This window comes from Cavia porcellus, unplaced genomic scaffold (genome assembly GCF_034190915.1).
Source record: "Cavia porcellus strain 051 isolate PalLab524CR breed Dunkin Hartley unplaced genomic scaffold, mCavPor4.1 scaffold_16, whole genome shotgun sequence".
Taxonomy (NCBI): domain Eukaryota; kingdom Metazoa; phylum Chordata; class Mammalia; order Rodentia; family Caviidae; genus Cavia; species Cavia porcellus.
Window position 1 is genome coordinate 38,130,631 of NW_026947499.1, and position 19,425 is coordinate 38,150,055.

A 19,425-nucleotide genomic window follows, 5' to 3' on the forward strand; every position below is an offset into this window, starting at 1 on the left:
AATTTGCTAGCCAACCTTCCTGGTAAACCGAGCAAGCTGTGTGGTTTCCAGTGAGAGAAAAGTCAGATAGTGTCGCTCGTGAGCCTACCGGCTCCAGCTTGTGGGCCAAGAATCAAACATAGTGTTGTCGCCGCCCCCTTCTCACCATACGCAACCTGCTGGTTTGGAGGACAGACTGATTTGATATGAACTAAGGTACATAAAGCAACTAAATGCTTATATTGTTTGGTTGATTTTTCAGGCCTAGGACCAGCGGTCTGAGCATCTCTTAGGAGGGTGACCATATGCAATATAGCAAATATGGAGGATTTCCTGCTATCTTGTCTTTGAAGTCCAATATCATTCTGACAGTTTTGCTTTGTTCTGATTAATTGTGTTGATTTATTCAATATTCTGTTTTGATTGGTTTATTCTGTTTTGTTTTTGATTTTGCTATACCTAGTAGAATGGACAATTATTGTGAAGATAGCAAGATGTATTATAGTAGCTGTTTTTGTTTTCCTAGTATCCTGCTTTGAAGTTCTGTACCAAGTTTGATGCATTGTTTTAATTGGCTTTGTTCTGTTGGATTTTATTATTTTTAAAATATAAAAAGAACTGCCTGGTATACACGTTGCAAATGCACATTACTGGCTCCACCCAGTATGGCACTAGCAATATGCATTTGTGTTGGAGAATGTTTGAAGAACACTGAACAACAAGCTGTAAGAGATGGTTGTAGAGGGGGTTCAGGAAGTAATTTTGAAACATTTGCCAATATCCATAGTGTAAATGCAACCATGGTATATTGCAAGCTGCTAATGCCTCATCTTCCAATACAGAGTTAGAAAAAGATGTGCAATATTAAACTTCTTAAAGGTTTTCAAATATACCATTATAATAAGCAGTGGAATATTACATAAGAGGGAAACAGATTGTGAAAATTTGGAAAGGATGAGTTCTATCTGTGGCCCCTTTGTATACTTTAATTGTTGATTTATGTAATGTAATTTGTATCATAGGTTGTTTTACCATCAGGATGATGCAGTTCCTGACAAAGTCATAGTGGGCACTCACAAAGTAGGTTAAGCAAGTTCCAACATGTCACTCTCCATGCCAGAGTAACAGAAGTCAGCCCTGAAGAGGGTTCAGCCTCAAAATCTACATTTCTAAAGAGCCCCATGATGATCTTGGTGCACATGGAAATTCCTGAGCCATTCCAAGGGGCCTTTATAAGAAGACATCTGAAAAAAGCATATAAAAATGCCATATCATATAATAAACATCTGAAAGATGCAGATGGGATTCACATTCCTAGCACTTGGTCATGGGGAGTTATATTAAATGAGTTTCCATTCTTATTAAATAATTTTCTTTTTCTTTCTTTCTTTCTTTCTTTCTTTCTTTCTTTCTTTCTTTCTTTTTTTCTTTCTTTCTTTCTTTCTTCCTCTCTCTCTCTGTGTCTCTATTTTTCTTTCTCTCCCTCTTTCTTTCTTTTAAGCTGAATAAATATATTTCAAGTTTTATTTTCTTTTACCCTATGAAGTATGGTTACTTTGTAGTGAAGAAGGCAGTGATTCTGTTTCATTGCAGCCAATGCAGGGGCATGGTTTAGAGGTCTTTCATCAAAGTTTTGGGCAAATACAATAAAATGTTGAGAAGCTTCAAGTCTGGACTAAATGGGAAATGTGGCTTATAATCTCACATTCAATATAAAAGGTCAAAAGTACTAAATAATTAGAGTCAGTGCTGAGCCATACCATCTGCACGTTCTATCTGGGTGTAAGTCAGCTCTATGATTGCATTATGATACATTTTATCCCTTCTTCCATTTGCATATATGCTTATGGAAAGTAGGACACATCTGAGGTCTATGAGGAAGTTTTGCTTGACTTTAACCAGAGGTACCATTTGAAACAGCACCTACTTGGAGCTCTACCCCATCCAGAGAAGGCAGGCACATGATAACCTTGGAATGAAGGAATTCACAAATATCTATCCTACAGGAGGGTATGTAAGCTGTAGACAAGTGAAGTTTTGTGTGCAAGACAAACAGTTGAGCACCAGCAATCTATTCCTAGCTGGTCCCCAGTTCAGACACATAGTATCATACTATTTTCACCCTCCAGAGCAAAGGAGTGGCTCTTAAAACATGGGGGCATGTCAGTCCCCCATGGGAATCTTGTAAAAGGTCCTTCTTGGCATCATGTCATGAATGAATGATCACAAAGTGGGGTCCAGGAATCTTAATTTTCAACACTCTTCCCCTGCTGACTTAGACAGAAGTGTTTGCCAGACCGCATTTGGAGACAGGGCGATATAGACCATGTTAATCTCTGCAGACCTCCAGTCATAGGCAAACCTGTTTACCTGTCAGAACAGAAAACCTGGGTCTTGCTAAAGGTGGCAAACAGGCCCTTACCAAAAGTGAGCTCCTCATTCCACCCCTACCTGAATCTCTGAGCCTTTAGTTTTGTAGATGTTACAGGTACCTATAAGATGACAGAATTCAATATCTTCACTTATGCAAGTCCTCTAAATTCCAACCCCAAAACGTGATGCAGAGAGAAGATGACAGCAGTTGAACTGGATTTCAAGTGTCCTAAACTGAAAGGTCCCCCTCATTGATATATTATTGGTTTCCCTATTGTTAGTCTGCTGCAAGACCCAATCTGGTTATTTATGTAGAATATCCAAAAGAAATGGCCATTGCTGGCTATAAATACACAACACATTGAAACCGTCAAAGCATTTTCTGGACCAAAATCTTGTTTCTCTTTGACTCAAGAAGAGAAGTAGGTATGGCCATTCCTTTCTTAGATTTGAAGAAGTGGATACTCAAGCCAAATGACTTAACTAAGGGCACACTCCACCATGTTTACCAACCCTTATCACTTCAAGTCTTACTATCTTCTCAGGAAAGCCATGAATAACATAACTAAATAACAGATATCTGCAGGATTTGTGGGTGTTGCTGTTTCTTCAAGAGTTGAGTTTTTAGGACACCAAAATATGGTTTAGTGCACTCTGCTAATGCATAAAAACTGATTTTCTAAATAAATCAGACTTTCTCTTAGATGGTCCTTCACCTAGACACCTTAACCGCTGTTTTCTGGGGTGTATGGTTTGCCACTTTCTCTCCTACAGAATTGGGAGCTCGCAGAGTTCCCAATTTATCATTTTAATTTATCATATCTTAATCCATCATGTGTTATTCATCATTTCCCCCTTGCATCTAGAAAATACTCTTTATATTAGCAAAAACTCTGAGCTTTAAACTGAAGCTCTGATAATGAGGAACAAATTGGGATATTTGTTCCTCTAAGGGTAGCATGAAAAGTATTATCTACAGACCTCATCTGACCTACTGTCTGTTTTTATAAATTTTTGTTGAAAAACAGCCACAGACATAGTTCATTTGTTTTCTTATCATCTGTACCCACCTTCCTGTGCAAACAAAACAAGCATAGTCTACAAAGCCAAAGCATTCACTCTATTGTCTTTTAAGAAACAATTTGCTCCCCCTGTCCAGCTAAAGAACACCCTAGAAAGCAGGTGAAAACATTTATATGTTCAGATTTATATTTGTATTTCTTAACATTTTCATTTTCTAACGTGTACGTACTTTGCTCCTTACCCAAAGGTGCAAGAGAAATTAGTCTACTTACAAATCAGATTTGGAACTTGAAAATCACCTGAATCCTTTCAATTTGCAGAAATTGTATACTACACATGGCAGGATTTGTTGACTGTCAGATTTATATGAATAAACATATCAGTGTTGAAAAATAATAGTATCTATGTCTCAGTGAATACTAGAAAAACTCTCAATAGTTTCAGAACAAAACCCCTGGAGTCCTGGTCTCTGAATGCAGTATTTATCCAAAGAAACAAGCAATTAGTAAGGAAAACCTAGAGATGTTCACTGAGATGTTAATGCATCATCATCTTAAATGTGTCTCCCATTTTGTGCAACTGAACTGTGCTTTCAGCAATTTTCTTAGACCTGAAAGATTAGCATAATGTATAGAATTGCCTTGTGTTAATTTGAATCTTGCATAATACACTAAGGGAAAAAATCTTTGACCTAGATGAAATAGAGGGTTTACTATAAAATATCAGAAATTCTTTTTAAATTGATGTTTGACTTGGCTTTAGCTTCTGGATGGGACAGAGGATTAATGAAAAACAAGAAATTTTGGCCAGGAGAGGAGAAAACTGCAGGAGTCCCTATAGGGCGCAATAATAAAGCCACTGCCTGCTAGGAGGGGAGCTGGAAACTTCTAGAGCTTCAAGACCATTGGGCACATCTTTAGGAAGCCACAGAGTAAAATGAAGGCAGAATTCTGGGGGTAACTTGATTCCAGGGTGGCTGATATTGACATAGAGATGTATCTGCATGTTTATAAAGGAAAAGGCTTGGCTGGCACCCTTCAAAGCTACAGGACAGGCAAAACTGTTATGGAGAATTCGTCAGGGTGCCTACCAGTTGCTCCTGTAGCTTTGACTCATAAATATAATAAAATTAGAGAAAAAGACCAAAGGTCTAAAGCTGTCTGGAGTCCTACCCCGCCAATGTCAGAGGAGTAGACACCCATCAGCAAGAAGAGTTGACGCATTAGTTACTGTTACCAGCCTTCATGACAAAAAAACATATTTTAAGTTGAATAAGTCGTGTTCCTTTCTGGGATGAATTTAAAGGTGTGATCAAAAGATACAGTGAATTTTTAAGTTAGAAAAAAAAAAACAGTTAATTACACCTTACCATCCCTCCATATTCCTCCTCTTTTGACACATTTCATCCCATCATTCTTGCCGTTTTGTGAAGGGTTTCTACAAGTTTTCTTCCATTAGTGTCTTTAGTTACACTTTCCTAGCTGCCTCGAAGTTCTGACTCAATTGAAAATGTTGTTCTTTTACAGTCATTTTGATCTTAGTAAAGAGTTGGAAGCTCATGGTGTCAGATCCTCTAACAAAGTAGATGAGGATGCTGTAGTGTTTTCACTAGCCTGGATTTCCACTGAATGATATGGGGCACCAGCATTCGTTACATTTTAGATCACACCTTATAAAGATGCTCACAAAAGAGGACTTCCAGAACTGCTTTGGAAAATGGCAAGAATGACACGATAAGTGTGTTTCAAGACAGGGGCAGTGCTTTGATGGGGACTAATGACAGTGTATCTTTTACTGCAGTAATTTTCTTAAAATGTAAACACATACTATGTGTTTTACTCTACCTTTGTATGCTTACCTTTTTCCAGGTTCTGTGGCCTCTGCTTGATATTATTTTTGTGCCTAGCCCCAAATTCATAAGTTGAAGCTGACCCCTCATATGATGGCCTGGGGGACAGGGACTTCAGGAGGTAATATGGGTTAGATAAGATCACAAAGATGGAGCCCCATGATAGGATTAGTGTCTTTATGAAAAGATGATCAAAGTTCTCCTCCTCACTTGTGAGGCCATAGCAAGCCAGGAAAGGAGCCCTTATGAGAAGGTGCCTTGGTCTTGGACTTCCAGCCTCCTGAACTGTGAAATATAAATATGTGCTAGTTAAGCTGCCAAGCCTCAGGTATTTTGTTATAGCTGCTAGAGAGGACTGATATGGACACCTTGTAGCCCTTCTTCTTTACTGATGTGATAAACTCCTTTCATGTTCATCTGGTGTTTGCAAGGAATGAAAACTAGCCACAGAATTTGGAGTCAGGGCTTCTCTGACCTCTAGTAATTCTTTCTGCAGAATTTCATCACTGGAACAGAGCATTGAATTTACAGTATTTGAATTGAGTGAAATGTGACGCATTTTTAAAATCTGCATCACCTGGCTGCAGAAACGGCCTTAACTACATCCAAAGCTTGTGATTAGCTTATTTGTTTGCCTGTGGAACTGAAATGAAAAAAGCAGGAAGCTGGAAGAACTGTGCAAGCCCCGTTTTGAAGTAGGATTGTGAGAAAACCCGAGACGTAGGTTTTAATTCACATTCCCTGGGCTTACCATTATTATTTTTTAATGGAAAATAACTTTGCACAATCTCACTTCATTTTAAATGGAGGATGTGCAATATTGTCTAATGCAGGGCAGGAAGTTGATTTAGTATGCATGATTTTCTCCCACCCCTTCATTCTTTGGTTCTTTGTACACATTCAATATAGTTACAGTTTTGCTTAGAACATATATATTTTCCCCATGAACTTTTCTCGATTGCTTTTTTATCAGGTTTACAAATCAAATCAAATAGGTATATTGCAGAGCTCTGTGATATTATTTTCTGAGCTTAGTACAATGTATTGAATTATGCCAGTCCATGTGCTGCCCCTGTTCCTCTCTGCAGATTGAGAGAGAGAGACCGTGCACTCTGTAAATTCACTCAGCGCCCAGCATTACTGGCTAAATCAAGACCACTATTCAGACTGCAAGAAGAGACAGAGCAAGTGTTCGTTACACAAATCAATTTGGTCCAAAGTACATCGTAGTGGGTACTCAACCATTGCTCAAATAATATTGTCAACTTAATCAAATCATGCCTCGAAGACACTCACAAGCTTCTCTCTTTGAGAAACAGCTTGATTGGTGGAGAAGGAAAAGCAGCTGGCTATTCAAAAGTACACTTTTTTATTTATCACTGTGTGGAGTTTTGTGGATAGGAGGGAGGAAGTCTGTAAGAGAGAAAAGAAGGTGCACAGTCACCGGGCTGACAGAGAGAAAACTGTGACATGTTAGGGGTGCATCTTGGATGTTGGGTCCCCTGCTGAGAAGACAGAGGCAGGGATGCTGGGGAGAAAGAAAAGGATGGGCCAGAAGAACAATCTGGAAGGGCTCAGGAAGATTTGCTGAGTGCCTACTATGTACCAGACAGAAGGAGTCAAAATGCATTTAATGGAGAGATTTCCCTTGGGATGCTAGTATTTTACTAGAACAGAAAGCTAAAGAACATATCCTGGAGGTTCTTCTGGGGGGAAATGTATCTGAAGCAGCTTAGCTGTGTCTGCTTTTTGATTGGTTGCTTGGTTGGTTTGTGGCTGGTTGGTTGCTTGATTATGCTGTCCCCTCATTCACAGAGCTCATCTCTCAGCTTCAGCCTGGACCTGAAGCACAACTGTTACAGCCGCCGTGAGCCTTACTCTCTGTACCAGGCTTCACAGGTGTTGTGTAAGTCAGTTCTTAGACTTTGCAGAGCATCTTTTACTTGACCTTGAGAGGTCATGAAAGGACAAGAAGAATCCATGATATGGCAGACATCCTAAGTTCAATCCTGCAGTCTCCTATCTGAGGGATGGATGTGTTGGATCATGCCTACAATGCATACCTACTATGTGCAAGGCTCTGAGTTCAGTATTCAGTAATACAAAAGAATGTTAAATGCCCAAATAATTAGATTTTGAAAAACATCTCCCATGATGCTATGACTGGAGCCACCTGCCTAAGAAGGCCAAACAATGTGGGTGCTGGATTTTGTCTTTAGTTCTCATGATATCATTCAAGACAATGTATAATTTATATTATCAAAAGTGTTGCTTGAAACTTAGAGCAGATTTAACCATCTTTCTAATGTTAGAGGGCACTGTTGTCATGGGAAAATCTCACTCATTCTCTTTGTGTATCCTTTTCTAGTTTCATACCTTTAAAACCTATTTCCTGTCTTCAGCCACCCAAACACACTGTGGTGCTAAAGCACTGCTCCCCAATAGAATTTTCTGGAATGAAGGAAATCTTCTGTACCTCTGCTTTGTAGTAAGGGAAGATGATAGTTTCCTGCTGCTTCAGAAAGCAAATGAGCACAACATAGTGTCTTCAACAACATGAATGTATCATGTAATAACTGCGGGTCACAACCCTAATACAGGTATCAGTAAGGTAAGGTGGGAGGTTATAGCTGTCATGATTTTTTCCTTCTGTGGGCTAGTGATAGGGTCTGTTCTCTTGCCTCTTTGGCTCCTCATCCTTTGTCTCATGATTCCCTTTTTCCATCATCAAAACCAGTAGTGGCAGTCCAAGTCCACTTCACATCTCTCTGCTCTAATATTGATTTCTTCTCTGTTTCATCTGTGAACTTTCAGGAGGATCATGGTAGTGGTGTTGGGCCCACACAGTAATTCAGGATCACTTTTTTTACTTTATGGTCAGATTATTAGCAACTTCACCTCTGCATCCTTCCTACTCCTTCATTATATAAAGAAACCTGTTCATAGGCTCCAAGATTTAGGGTAATGATGTTGTCCAGGGCTCTCTCATATTACTTGCTCGGTACTTGAAATATGACTGATGTGACCAAGATTCTGATTTTTTAACTCGAGTCAACTTTGCCTTAAATGTAAGCACTGATACTTGATTCAGTTATTAGGAACCTTTGAAGTATCTTTTGAAGAGCTGAAGTATTCTGCTGTCCATTTTTCAAAGCCTAAATATAGATCAAGGTGTTCCAATGAAAAGTCAGTGTCCACATCGAGATCCTGAGCCATAAGTATAAAAGTGCAGAGGATATCAAAGACTTAATACAAAAAAGAATGTAAAATTTATCTTACATTGGTTATATGATAAAATAATATGTTTGATAAATTAGGTTATAACAAATATACTTCTTGGGTGGATTTCACATGTTTTTAATTTTGAAAAATATGACTTCTAGAGATTCTAAAATTACACATATTGCTTACACTGTGTTTAATTGAACAGTACTACACTAATTTGTTTAATCAACATCCATGAGTTACATTTGGTGCAGGCTTATGAATATATGTGCCTTCCACTTCCATCAGGTATAACTATATACAGTTCTCTAGAAAGTCTAATTGTCCCCTCCTTGCCCAGTTTTCCAATGTGTGTGTAATTTCTCTGTGAATTCTGACTTTGGTTGATAACTTTACAGTATCCTTCCCAGTTTTGCACCTGCTATATTGTAGTCATCCAGACTCTGGGATGGATCCAACACTAGGGGGCCACAAAAAATCTTTGTGCTGAAATATCTTATCCTGGCTTGCATCCGAGGAAACTGAGGCTCAGAAGAGCCTAAGTACCTGGACCAATAAGTAATGGAATGGGGTTTCAGCACAGAGATAACTAGCCATAAATACTCTTCACCCATCCTTCTCTAACAGGTTACCTGGTCCTCATCAGAAGATGCCAACCAGATGCACCCAGGAGTATCTTCCCAGCTCAAAGAGAGAATGCAGGGGTGGGAACAGAATCAAAAAGGTGCATATTTCTACAGAGCTATGCTTATTCTTTCAAACAGTCACCCCTGGATTGGTCGATATCAAAATCCAATTTCACTAGGATTAGCAGTGGGTTGCTTAGAGCTATTCATTGAATTAGGAACGATTATAGCAAAGGGAGTCCTGCGGTTCTTTATTAAGGTCTTTGTGGAAGCACTAAGTGATCTTCAGGAGATTAAAGTGCCGGTGGTGTTTTCTTAACATTTATAACCTAAGCTGATATCTGGGGAGTTTGTTTATTAAGAAAAATTCTGCAGCAAACACCCTACCTTCTAATAGGGCCATCACACTGGGCCATAGCAGAAGCTGGCATTGTGATCCTAATGAGCTTATGTGGGAAACCTGGCCAAGTGCTGCCTGGCAACTTGGCTCTTGAGAACAATGGCCTTCCCATCCACAAAGTGTCCTGTGGGCTTTCCTATGCAACAAGAAAGGCTACATCTCAGGATTGTCCACATATATGGGCCTAGGAAACAGTAAACAAAAGCTGATGGATTTTAATGCTGCTAGTAATATTAAGACCACTATAATCCCCCTTCTGTATTCATGGGACCTTTCCATTCACAAAGATTTTGATACCATTATTCCCCTCTATAGAGTCTAGGGTAGGTGTATATTTATTATTTTATGAATGTACAGACTCAGACCTGGAAAGCTGATGACCTTTGCAGAGACCCCATTTGACTGAGGGACATTCTAGCATAGGAGGATGGAAAGGAAGGCAGAAACCTGAGCCAATGGAGGATGGAGAGAAGGCCCAAATCTCTCCTTTGTCAGGGGCCTCGTTATATTGGCCTCTGTTCACAAATGGGAGACTGTGCCAGCTCTTGAAGGAACACTCTTCCTTTTATTTTAAAGTTTTTTGCATCTGAGCAGAGGCCAATGTTTTAGAGAGCCTCATGCTGCCAGAGGTACTTAAAAAGAAGAAAACTATTTCTTGGTAACAGTCACAGGAGCTTGTGTACTTTGGGCTTCTAGTTTTAATGGGGGTTGTAGTGGAGTAAATGATAGCCTCCAAAAAGTATGTTCATGTTCTGACCTTTATGAATTGTGAATGAATATGACTTTCTTTGGGGAAAAGAGTCTTTGCAAATATAATTAAGTTAAAGACTGTAGAGAAGGTATCCTAGAGTTAAGGTGGGCTTGTGTTCTTAGGAGAAGAAAATAGGCAGACTTAAATCAGACCCACAGTGAAGAAGACCACGTGCATATGAATACAGAGATGGGAGTCACATGGCCAGAGTCTGGTGAGAGCCACCAGAAGCTAGAAGAGGCAGTGAAATTTTGTTCCCTAGAGTCTCCAGCAGAATATGACCCGCAGTATGTTTGTATTAAATTTTTGATTTGCACAAGAAGAAAGTTCTCCTGCTTAAGGAACCAAATTGTTTTATCAGAAAATTAACACAGAGATTGCCTTGGTCAGTTTTGTCAGTTTGACAGAATACCTGAAATATCCAGCTTATAAAAAGGAAACGTTAGTTTAACTCATGGTTTCAATCCATGATCCTTTGGCCCTGTTACTTGGACTCAAGGCAGAACAGTCCTCCTAAGGGACACATGTGGAAGAGAACTGTCCATCTCATGGCTGCCAGAAAGCAAAAGGGGAGAGATTTAGAAACAAAAGCTGGGGTCCCAAATTTCTTTCAAGGGCATACCCCCGGTGACCTAACTTCTGCTCACTGACTTCCCTCTCTACAGGTTCATCATCTTCCAGAGCACTGGAGTTGAGGACTAGTCCTTAACACAGAGCATGTAGGGAGCAGCCCAGAGCCAAGGTATAGCAGAGACATTAAACACAGGTTCACTCCAAACATTTCCCTGAAAGTTCCCATAAAAACAGAAAGCGCTCACATTTGATGTTAAGGGTAATTCACGCTCTCTTCTGCACCAATCTAAAACACATTACTCTGCAGCAGGTTCCTCCCACACCTCCTGCGCTTGGTCCTCACCACAGCCCTTTAGGGTTTGCACCATGATTGTCCTTTACATATTAGTAAACTGAGTTTTACAGAGGTAATATGACCCCTTGCCCCCAGCAAGATGAGCAATGAAGGAGCTGGACCCCAGCTCTCACACAGGACCAGTGATTCAGCAGTCCTGATTCTCTTTGTAGTGTTGCACTGTGTATGCAGATATGCTTTGAAGGAGCACTTTTTCCTATTTATACTCTCTCTCTGTGGATCCCACAACTCCTCTTCTCTCTTTCTACCCACCGATGTCTGAAACAGTTTTGAGTTACTTTTTTTGTTTTATGTATTTTTGCTAAAATGTGTTTTAACACAGATATTCCTATGTAACAATTTATGGGCATTTGTATAAATACATAAAATACAAAATGATTAATTGAGCGTAGTATGTTTTTATCAAAGGAAACAATGCAAAGATTTCTCCAAAGTCCTGTTTGACTAGAGATGATTAATTTTAATTTTCACATGAGCAGCATAATGCTATTAATCATTTAATATGTTTAATCATAATCTCTGTAATTCCTAATTAGGTTTATTAAGCTAAAACATTTAGCAGTTGTGCACAAATCCAAATCTAAGTCTCCTCCTAAGGATGAGGAGGAGTTCATTTTAATTTTGCATCCAAACAGCAATGAGAGAAATGGACTGGACTGGCTCAGACTCCAGTGTTAGCTCTCTCTGCTCCCACTTTAGAATCGTGTGTAATGAACTAAAAACTTCTTACCCCTCTGAAAACTGATGTTGTCATGATTCAAGTTCATCTCAGTGTCCTGGATGTGGAATGAAACCTTATTTCATTGGCAAGGAAAACCTCAGTGGCTGCTGTGTTTCAGTCTGAGTTTTAATGTTGTTCTTTATCACTTGAAGGCAGCAAAGGTGATTGTTCATTCATTTATTATTAATGTGTGCAGTCCTCATTCAATCAGGGCATCTGCTAGCCACTAAGCAGACACTTGTCACTGATGTCTCAAGCTGGTCATTCCTGCTATGGTTGTTGAATGGCTCCTGATGGCTTCTAGGTTGTTCAGGTTCTTGCTTTGCATATATGGCACTTGTGACATAGTCCCCTGCTTACTCGTGTGATCTGTCCTGCCTGTGTTTCCTGTACTGTGACATCCAAGTCCACATATAGTGCCCTAGATGTAGAACAGTATTTCAAATCTCTGCATCTTGACACATGTTTGTAGTCAGTTGGTACAGTGTCAGCCTCCACCTATCCTTAGATGTCTCCCACTTTAATCATCATCTCAGTGCTGCTGTGTGTTCCTGAGTTAAGGTCCCTCAGCAATTTGTGATTTTCTCTCATCCAAGCACCAAGCCATCTGTATTATAATTGTTGTTTGATACCTCTTTCTCTTCCATTCACCTGGGAAATGCTGACTTATATGTCTAGCACATAGTAGTTGTTCAGTAAAAGTATGTTGAATAAGAAAGTGAAAACTTCTTTAGTCTCCCAAGAGAGCATCACACTAGCATTTTCTTTCTTTCTTTTTTTTTTTTTTTTTTTGTCTTTTTCATTTTTTTATTTGTACCAGGGATCGAACTCATGACTGCCTGCTTCCAAGGCAGGCACTTATGCTGCTGAGCTAAATCCCCAGCCCCCAAGCATTTTCTTAATTTGACATCATTCTGAAAAATCAATTACTTGCCATTTATTGAATATATACCATACGCCAGGAGCTCTGCCAAGTTGGCACATTAAATGTTGCATTTAGTCTTCACAAATCTTTGAAAGGTATACACTCTTGTTACTTAGCATTTTCCAGTAAGGAAAAGCATCACCATCTTTCTGCCTACTCACTGTACAGTTAGGAAAAATGACTACATGGCAATCATCGTCATGACATTGTACTTGGATGTTGAAAAAAATCATCTGGTGGGGTTTGGATACCAAGTCAACTTGGAAGGATGATGTGCCAGCCACCAGGGCATCTTGATTTCAGAATTCAACTCAGTGTGTGTTAGGAAGGAATGCAAATGAAAACTTCCAGTAAATACCGGTGTTGATGAGAAAGTTGCTAATTATGCCCATGTTATTGGAATGTTTCTTTTATATTTCACTCTATAAGATTGCCTCCTTCTCTAAGTCGCTATTATTTTACACATGACTGCATACATTGATAGTTTTGTGCCAGTTATGTGCTTCTAAATTGCTTATAAACAGGTGAGAGTGATTTCTTGCTCATAAATTTGATAGACTTTGTCGTACACGCACCATCTTACTTTCAGAGAAGTATCTAATGTGGGCAGCTCTCCTGCCACCTACAGGTAGCATTCACTAATTGCAGAGAAAATACCTAAAACTTTAGTACATTCGAAGTAATAGTACTGTTACGATACCAAAAGTTACTTACTGTGACATTTTTCATAGTTTCTGAGCTTATGTGGGTATCAGTGTAATATCATTGTAGCTAGGATTATTTTTATTGGGGGATGGAGGAAAGCAGCAAAGAGTTATGCAAATAACATGTCATTTACAGGAATGTAACTCAGAAGAACATTCTGGAGAGTTGGAAATATGCTATGTTTGCATGGAACAATGTGGAAGCACTGTCTACATGTAGTGACTAAGCCCTTTAAGTGCAGCTCATGCAAATGAAAAAAGAGTTTATTTCACTTCAATTTAAATCTGCATATGTGGTCAGTAGTGTAGAAGGTGGAGTATTAGTTAAGAAACTAAGTTAAAACTAAAAAAAATAGTAAGTCCATCGGCTGATTTTTTTGGACTTCAGAATGCCAAAGTGCCCTTTCAGGTTTTTGACATTTATCAATATTTTATCTGGATAGCCTCAGTAATTATGTAGGCATATCCTAAGATTCAGAACAGCATTAATTAAAAAATAACACTCTCATACTTTTTAGCGATTATTATTCCCTTCTTTATGATGATTTTACTTTCCACCTCAGCCTTAGCATCTCCTAGCACCTCCCTGGCTTTATTTTTCTCCATAAAGCTTATCTCCTTTTTCTAATATATATTTATTTATCTTAATATATGTGCTGCTGAAGCAAGCACAATATATATTAATTTATTATTAGGTTTTATAATCTTTCCACTGCTAGAATTATGCTCTGTGGGGGCAGGAATGTTTGCCTGCTTTGATCATTCCTAAATGCATGATGAACACACAGTGGACACTCAAAGATAATTGCTGAATGAATGAATGAATGAGTTGTTCCTTCCCTTATTCTTTTGTTCTGGCATCTTCCTACTACTTGTGGAAGCAAAAGAAAATTGGGACTGTACAATGAAGTCTACTCAGAGCCTGCCCACTTTCCTCTTGTTCCTTTAGCAGACAGATGATGCAGCACCAACAGATGGCCAGCCCCAGACACAACCTTCTGAAAGCACGGAAAACAAGTCTCAGCCCAAGAGGCTCCATGTCTCCAACATCCCCTTCCGGTTCCGGGATCCTGACCTCCGACAAATGTTTGGTGTAAGTATGGCATTTGTCTTCTGGAGTCATCAGAGTTTCCTTTCTCTTGTAAGTTGCTACTATTCACAGAACTAAAGCAAAATGTTTATGTAGTAGAAAGACACTGGAGTCTACTCCATAGGTAGCTTTTGGTAGGGTCCCTTTGTAGTTGTAGTGTAATTTCTTTTCAAATGCTGTTCCTGCTTCACCAAAGTGTTGTCTTGTAATAAGTAAATCAGAATGTCAAGTGAAAAATAAACTGTTACATTACCCACTGTTGACACAAATCCATTGATGACTGACTCCAAATCCAGACCTCAAGTCATAGCTTAAATAAACACTGGGAGTCATCATGGTTCTGCTTGTTTTTGTAATTGCCAACTTACCAGAGCAGTGACTCATAACATTTCCCTGTATGTCCCCCTTTCCCAGGCACTGTGCATTGAGATTTCAGATGCAGCTTCAGAGAATAACTAGTTATGCATAAAGCTTATTTTTTAAGCAATAAAAAAATCCAAAACACTACCAGTTTCTAAGTTTGTTTTAATTATTGCAGTATGCATTCTCCTGGACTCAGTGACAAGAAGTTAAAGGTATTTATGTGATATTAAATGCAACCTAGGACTTGATATCAAAAGCAACAGAGGCTCAGTCACCCTGTTAAAACACAGAAAAAATAATAAATTACCATTAATCCAGAGAAAATAAATGAAAGTTTTGTTTCTTCATCAGCCCTTATGACCCTGATGACTTTCCTGGAAGATATCTGCACTATTCCCCTTAGGAAGGGATGTGCTTGCAATTTCTTTGGTTTTAGTTCTACCAAAATACAAAGCTATGGCAGAGTTTGGATATCATTTGTTTTTGAAAATGTAGTCATTCATTCCACCCTGACATCCTAACAGTGGTAGCAAGTATCTGAATAGCAGATAGGAAATCTACATTCTTAACCTTTGACCTAGAATAAAAGTGGGTTCATTGGTGACTCTTAAGAACTTATGGACAGATACAAATATTATAAAAGAAATAAGAAGATGCCCATGTCATATATCTGGTGCTGGGTAAAGTTGATAGTGTTCGCTAAACGAAAAAGGAGCTCTGGTTTCAGACTCAAATGCTGTGTTGTTTAGTGGTTAGCTTACCTGTTTTATTTCTTTAACACACATGATGCTTATCAAGTATGCATCTGACACAAAAGCAGAGCAAGCATCCTAATATTTAAGATACCCAGGCTTGAATCCTGACATTTCAGAGGAAAAGGTCAGCTTTTGCACTTTTATCTCTCTCATTTGGTAATAACCTTGAGTTAAGCCCTCTAACTCTTGCAGAACAGAGATACCCTCGGGCACTTTCAGGTCAAAGATGACTTTGAAAAGTGCAGAGCATTCAAAGTTAGAGTCGAGGTTAAGTGTGTGCAAAGCAGTGAGACCAGATTTGAATGACGGACAGCCAGAGAAGTTATATTCTCTTTGCCACATCAGGTTTGGAAGATGTCTAGCTCTTCAATCCATCTTTACTCATGAAATGTCACTGTGATGTTAGATTTATACTTGGTTTCCTTAATGACCCAGTATGGCAGTCTTTCATGGTTTCATGCATTGTGGAACACACACTTCCCTCCCTTAGTTAAGGGTGTGTTTCCCCTCCTGGTCTTCTTGCTTATCTTAAAATTTACCTAGTCAAGTCATAGGGGTATTCACAGTATTCACAGATAGAAATCACAGACTAACAATCCAGCTCACATTACTATCGAAACTTCTCTGTTCTTACAGAAGTAGGACAGATGGCAAGAAGAAAAAGCTTGCCAGACTGTCGTACTATCTGTTATCAAATCTTGATCAAAATCTACCTGTTTCAGAGCCCCCCTTTTTTAAGTCAACATTTTCAAGCAACTAACAAGATGTCAATTTGAAAAGATGATATATACACTTAGTATCTATCAATTAAGAAAATGCGGCATACATTCATTAACACTAAAATTAGTTCTGTTCATCACAAAGAGCATCTGTGTCCATTCTGAAAAGTGTATGAGGTTTTTTGTGGTTTCATCTATAAAAATTATCGAGCACATATGAATTCATAAACTCCTTACAATAATTCTGAGGCCTCCTTTGTTTACAACCACCATTCTAAAGAAATGGAATTTTAGCATTAAAAATCTGTTCTTCTTGGCCAAACATTGGTGGTCACAAAAACCATTCTTGTTATGTGATGCATTTAGCAGCATGAATCAGATTGAAAGACATCTGTACATTCCGTTTTGCTCTCCAAGCTAGAGTGTAGGGAATTAACATAGTTTCCTCTTTTAGGCCACAGTTACTGTAAGAAACAACATTTTAATCCCAATTAGGTATTTCTCAAATCCTTTGAACGTGAGACATCTCCACTTTTGGTGCTGTCTTCTGTCTTTGTGCCATTACTTTGGCAGATGTTAAACAATGAGGACAATTACAGAGAAAAAGACTCACAAAGATTTGTACGCTTTTCTCCCTCTATGTCTCCTTTGTTAAGTACAGGCTCGAAGATTTCTAAGTTAAAGACAAAACAAGACACAAAACAACCTCTTTCTTTAAATTGCCTAAAATTCGGCTGTGTTCAGAGCATATTTTGAAACTAGTAATATTTCCACACTAATGCAGCCGCTCCTTACCTCAGGGTTGCTGCAGGTGTCTCACATTTTATATTTAATTTGGGCTTCAGGGCTTGTTCTTTGAGATTGGACTCCAGTTCCCTTTCTTCCACCACACACTGCATATTCTTTACTCCTTCCTCTTTTGGAAACACTTGTCTCATTGTTTTACATCTTTTGGCTCATGTTAGGATTTTTTTTCTTTTAAAATAGAATATTCCTTAGTCGAAAAGTTATGTAGCTTCAAATTACAAATCAGAAGCCAGAGCTTTTTAAAGACACCAGTGTTAATGAATGGATCTCTTGTATTATTGCATTTATTTTCTATGTTTCACTGGAAATGTGGGTCTCAATCCTGACTTTGTTTCTCTTGAGGTCTGCCTTTTTTCTTTAAATTTGATTTCTCCAGTCCATGAAAGAAATGTTTAGATTTCCACTAAAATGATTGTAGCATGTTACTCTTGCATAGATATTTAATGTAACCCAATATTTAAAATGTAAAGATTTCTGGGTATGAGGTGAGAAGAGTCGATGCTGCATTCAAACCTCTGATACCACACCTGCCATCAGAAGTGTTGCTAGAAAGAGTTGCTTAGTGAGTCCTGATCTATGGTTTCCATGATACTCTCACTGATATCATAACCTTACTTTAGTATCACAATACAGGCTCTTCTGCTAGGAAAATTATCTATTCAAGTCTTCTTTATAGTCACACAAAAAATAGATCACATGACTTTAGCTCATGCAAAAGACACTTTCATGGTCACTGCTGGTGACTATAACGGAGACAGCATCCCTTGCATCTTCACTGTCAATGCTAAGTGCCACCTGCCATGGTATTATCGGTGAAGTCATTTTTGGGATGTAACACAATGCACCCTATTTCTGCACTGAAGCTTACTCTGAAGACAACTGAAATAATGCCTTTTCTTAGCTTCTGTGCTCACTCTTTGAACTAACATTTACTTTCATGTTTTATACTGTATCCATTGAACAGCCTTCATAGTTTTTCAGAGCAATATTTGATCTGAGAATGTCTAAAAATGCTGGGTACATATTTGCCCAAGTGCGTACCTGTGAGCTTCCGGATTTTCTTCTTGATATAGCTATTGAGACACCTTGAGTAGATCTGAAATGCTGATGCACATTGCTGTGGAGAAAACAAATGCCAGTTATGTCTGCAAAGGAGTTGTGTCTATTTAAATTGAAAATGTGCCAGCTGTGTTTACATCATTAGTACCAAACTTCCCAATTAAACTGTTGATACTATAAATATAGTACACAACTGTCTTAGAAATGGGGCTTACATCAGCATTCTTCTTATGGCTCGTTTCACTGGCTGTGGGAACCATCAACCTAGAGGCAACTGCCAAAGAAGCAAACATTTGAGACCATTTCAGGGCATATGGTGTCATTGTTTCATTTAGGGAATGACACATGCTAAGATTACTTTTTGATTGGTTCTATCTCAGCCAGATCTTATTTTAAAGGAAGTGTTTTTGTGTTGACTGCTTAGAGAATGTTCCATAGATGACATTTGCTTCATAGTTTTGGGAGAAGTCTTTTTCAGGCTTCTCTTTCCATAAATATATGTGCTTCTAGGCTCTTAAGCCCAAAATACATATGATGGCATCTGTGTGAACTGAATATTCTAAGAGGATTTTATCAAAATTGCTTTTTCCAAAGAACTACAAATTGAAGGATTCTTTACTATGCAGCACAACTCTTTCTTTCTTTCTTTCTTTCTTTCTTTCTTTCTTTCTCTCTCTTTCTTTCTTTCTTTCTTTCTTCCTTTCTTTCTTTCTTTCTTTCTTTCCTTCTCTCTCTCTCTCTTTCTTTCCTTCTTTCTTTCCATACTGTAGATTGAACCCAGAGCTTTCACAATGAGCTGCATCCCCCGACCTTTTTTGAGACAGGTGTGTGTTATGTCACTAGGTTACCCAGCATGACTCAAACTTGTAATCTTCCTTCCTTGGCCTCCCAGAGTGATGGGATTACAAATGCGTGCCACCATACCTGGCTTCAGATCACCTTTAAGTGGACAATCCTTCATTTCCTGCATAAGAAAGGGTTTTTGCTTCTATTTTTAAAGATCTTTTTTCATTCACGACTTACTACTGAGAATGCTCTAAAAAAGCATACTGACTTGATCTGAAGAATATTTATATGTTCACAGACTGTAGGGTTTGTTCACTGCATATTTCTTGGTTTCAACACCAC

General features: G+C 38.7%; 1 protein-coding gene across 43 annotated transcripts in view; it reads left to right on the plus strand.

The window, feature by feature from the left end:
• Positions 1–19,425, plus strand: part of Rbfox1 (RNA binding fox-1 homolog 1) — a 2,027,889-nt gene that overhangs the window by 1,895,928 nt on the left and 112,536 nt on the right. For 38 of the 43 annotated variants that reach the window (XM_063226464.1, XM_063226453.1, XM_063226450.1 and 35 more), the window contains one exon: positions 14,454–14,597. In XM_063226464.1, the coding sequence (XP_063082534.1) occupies positions 14,454–14,597 (144 nt within the window). The remainder of the gene's footprint in view (positions 1–14,453; positions 14,598–19,425) is intronic. The other 5 variants (XM_063226445.1, XM_063226446.1, XM_063226451.1 and 2 more) reach the window with 1 other exon arrangement.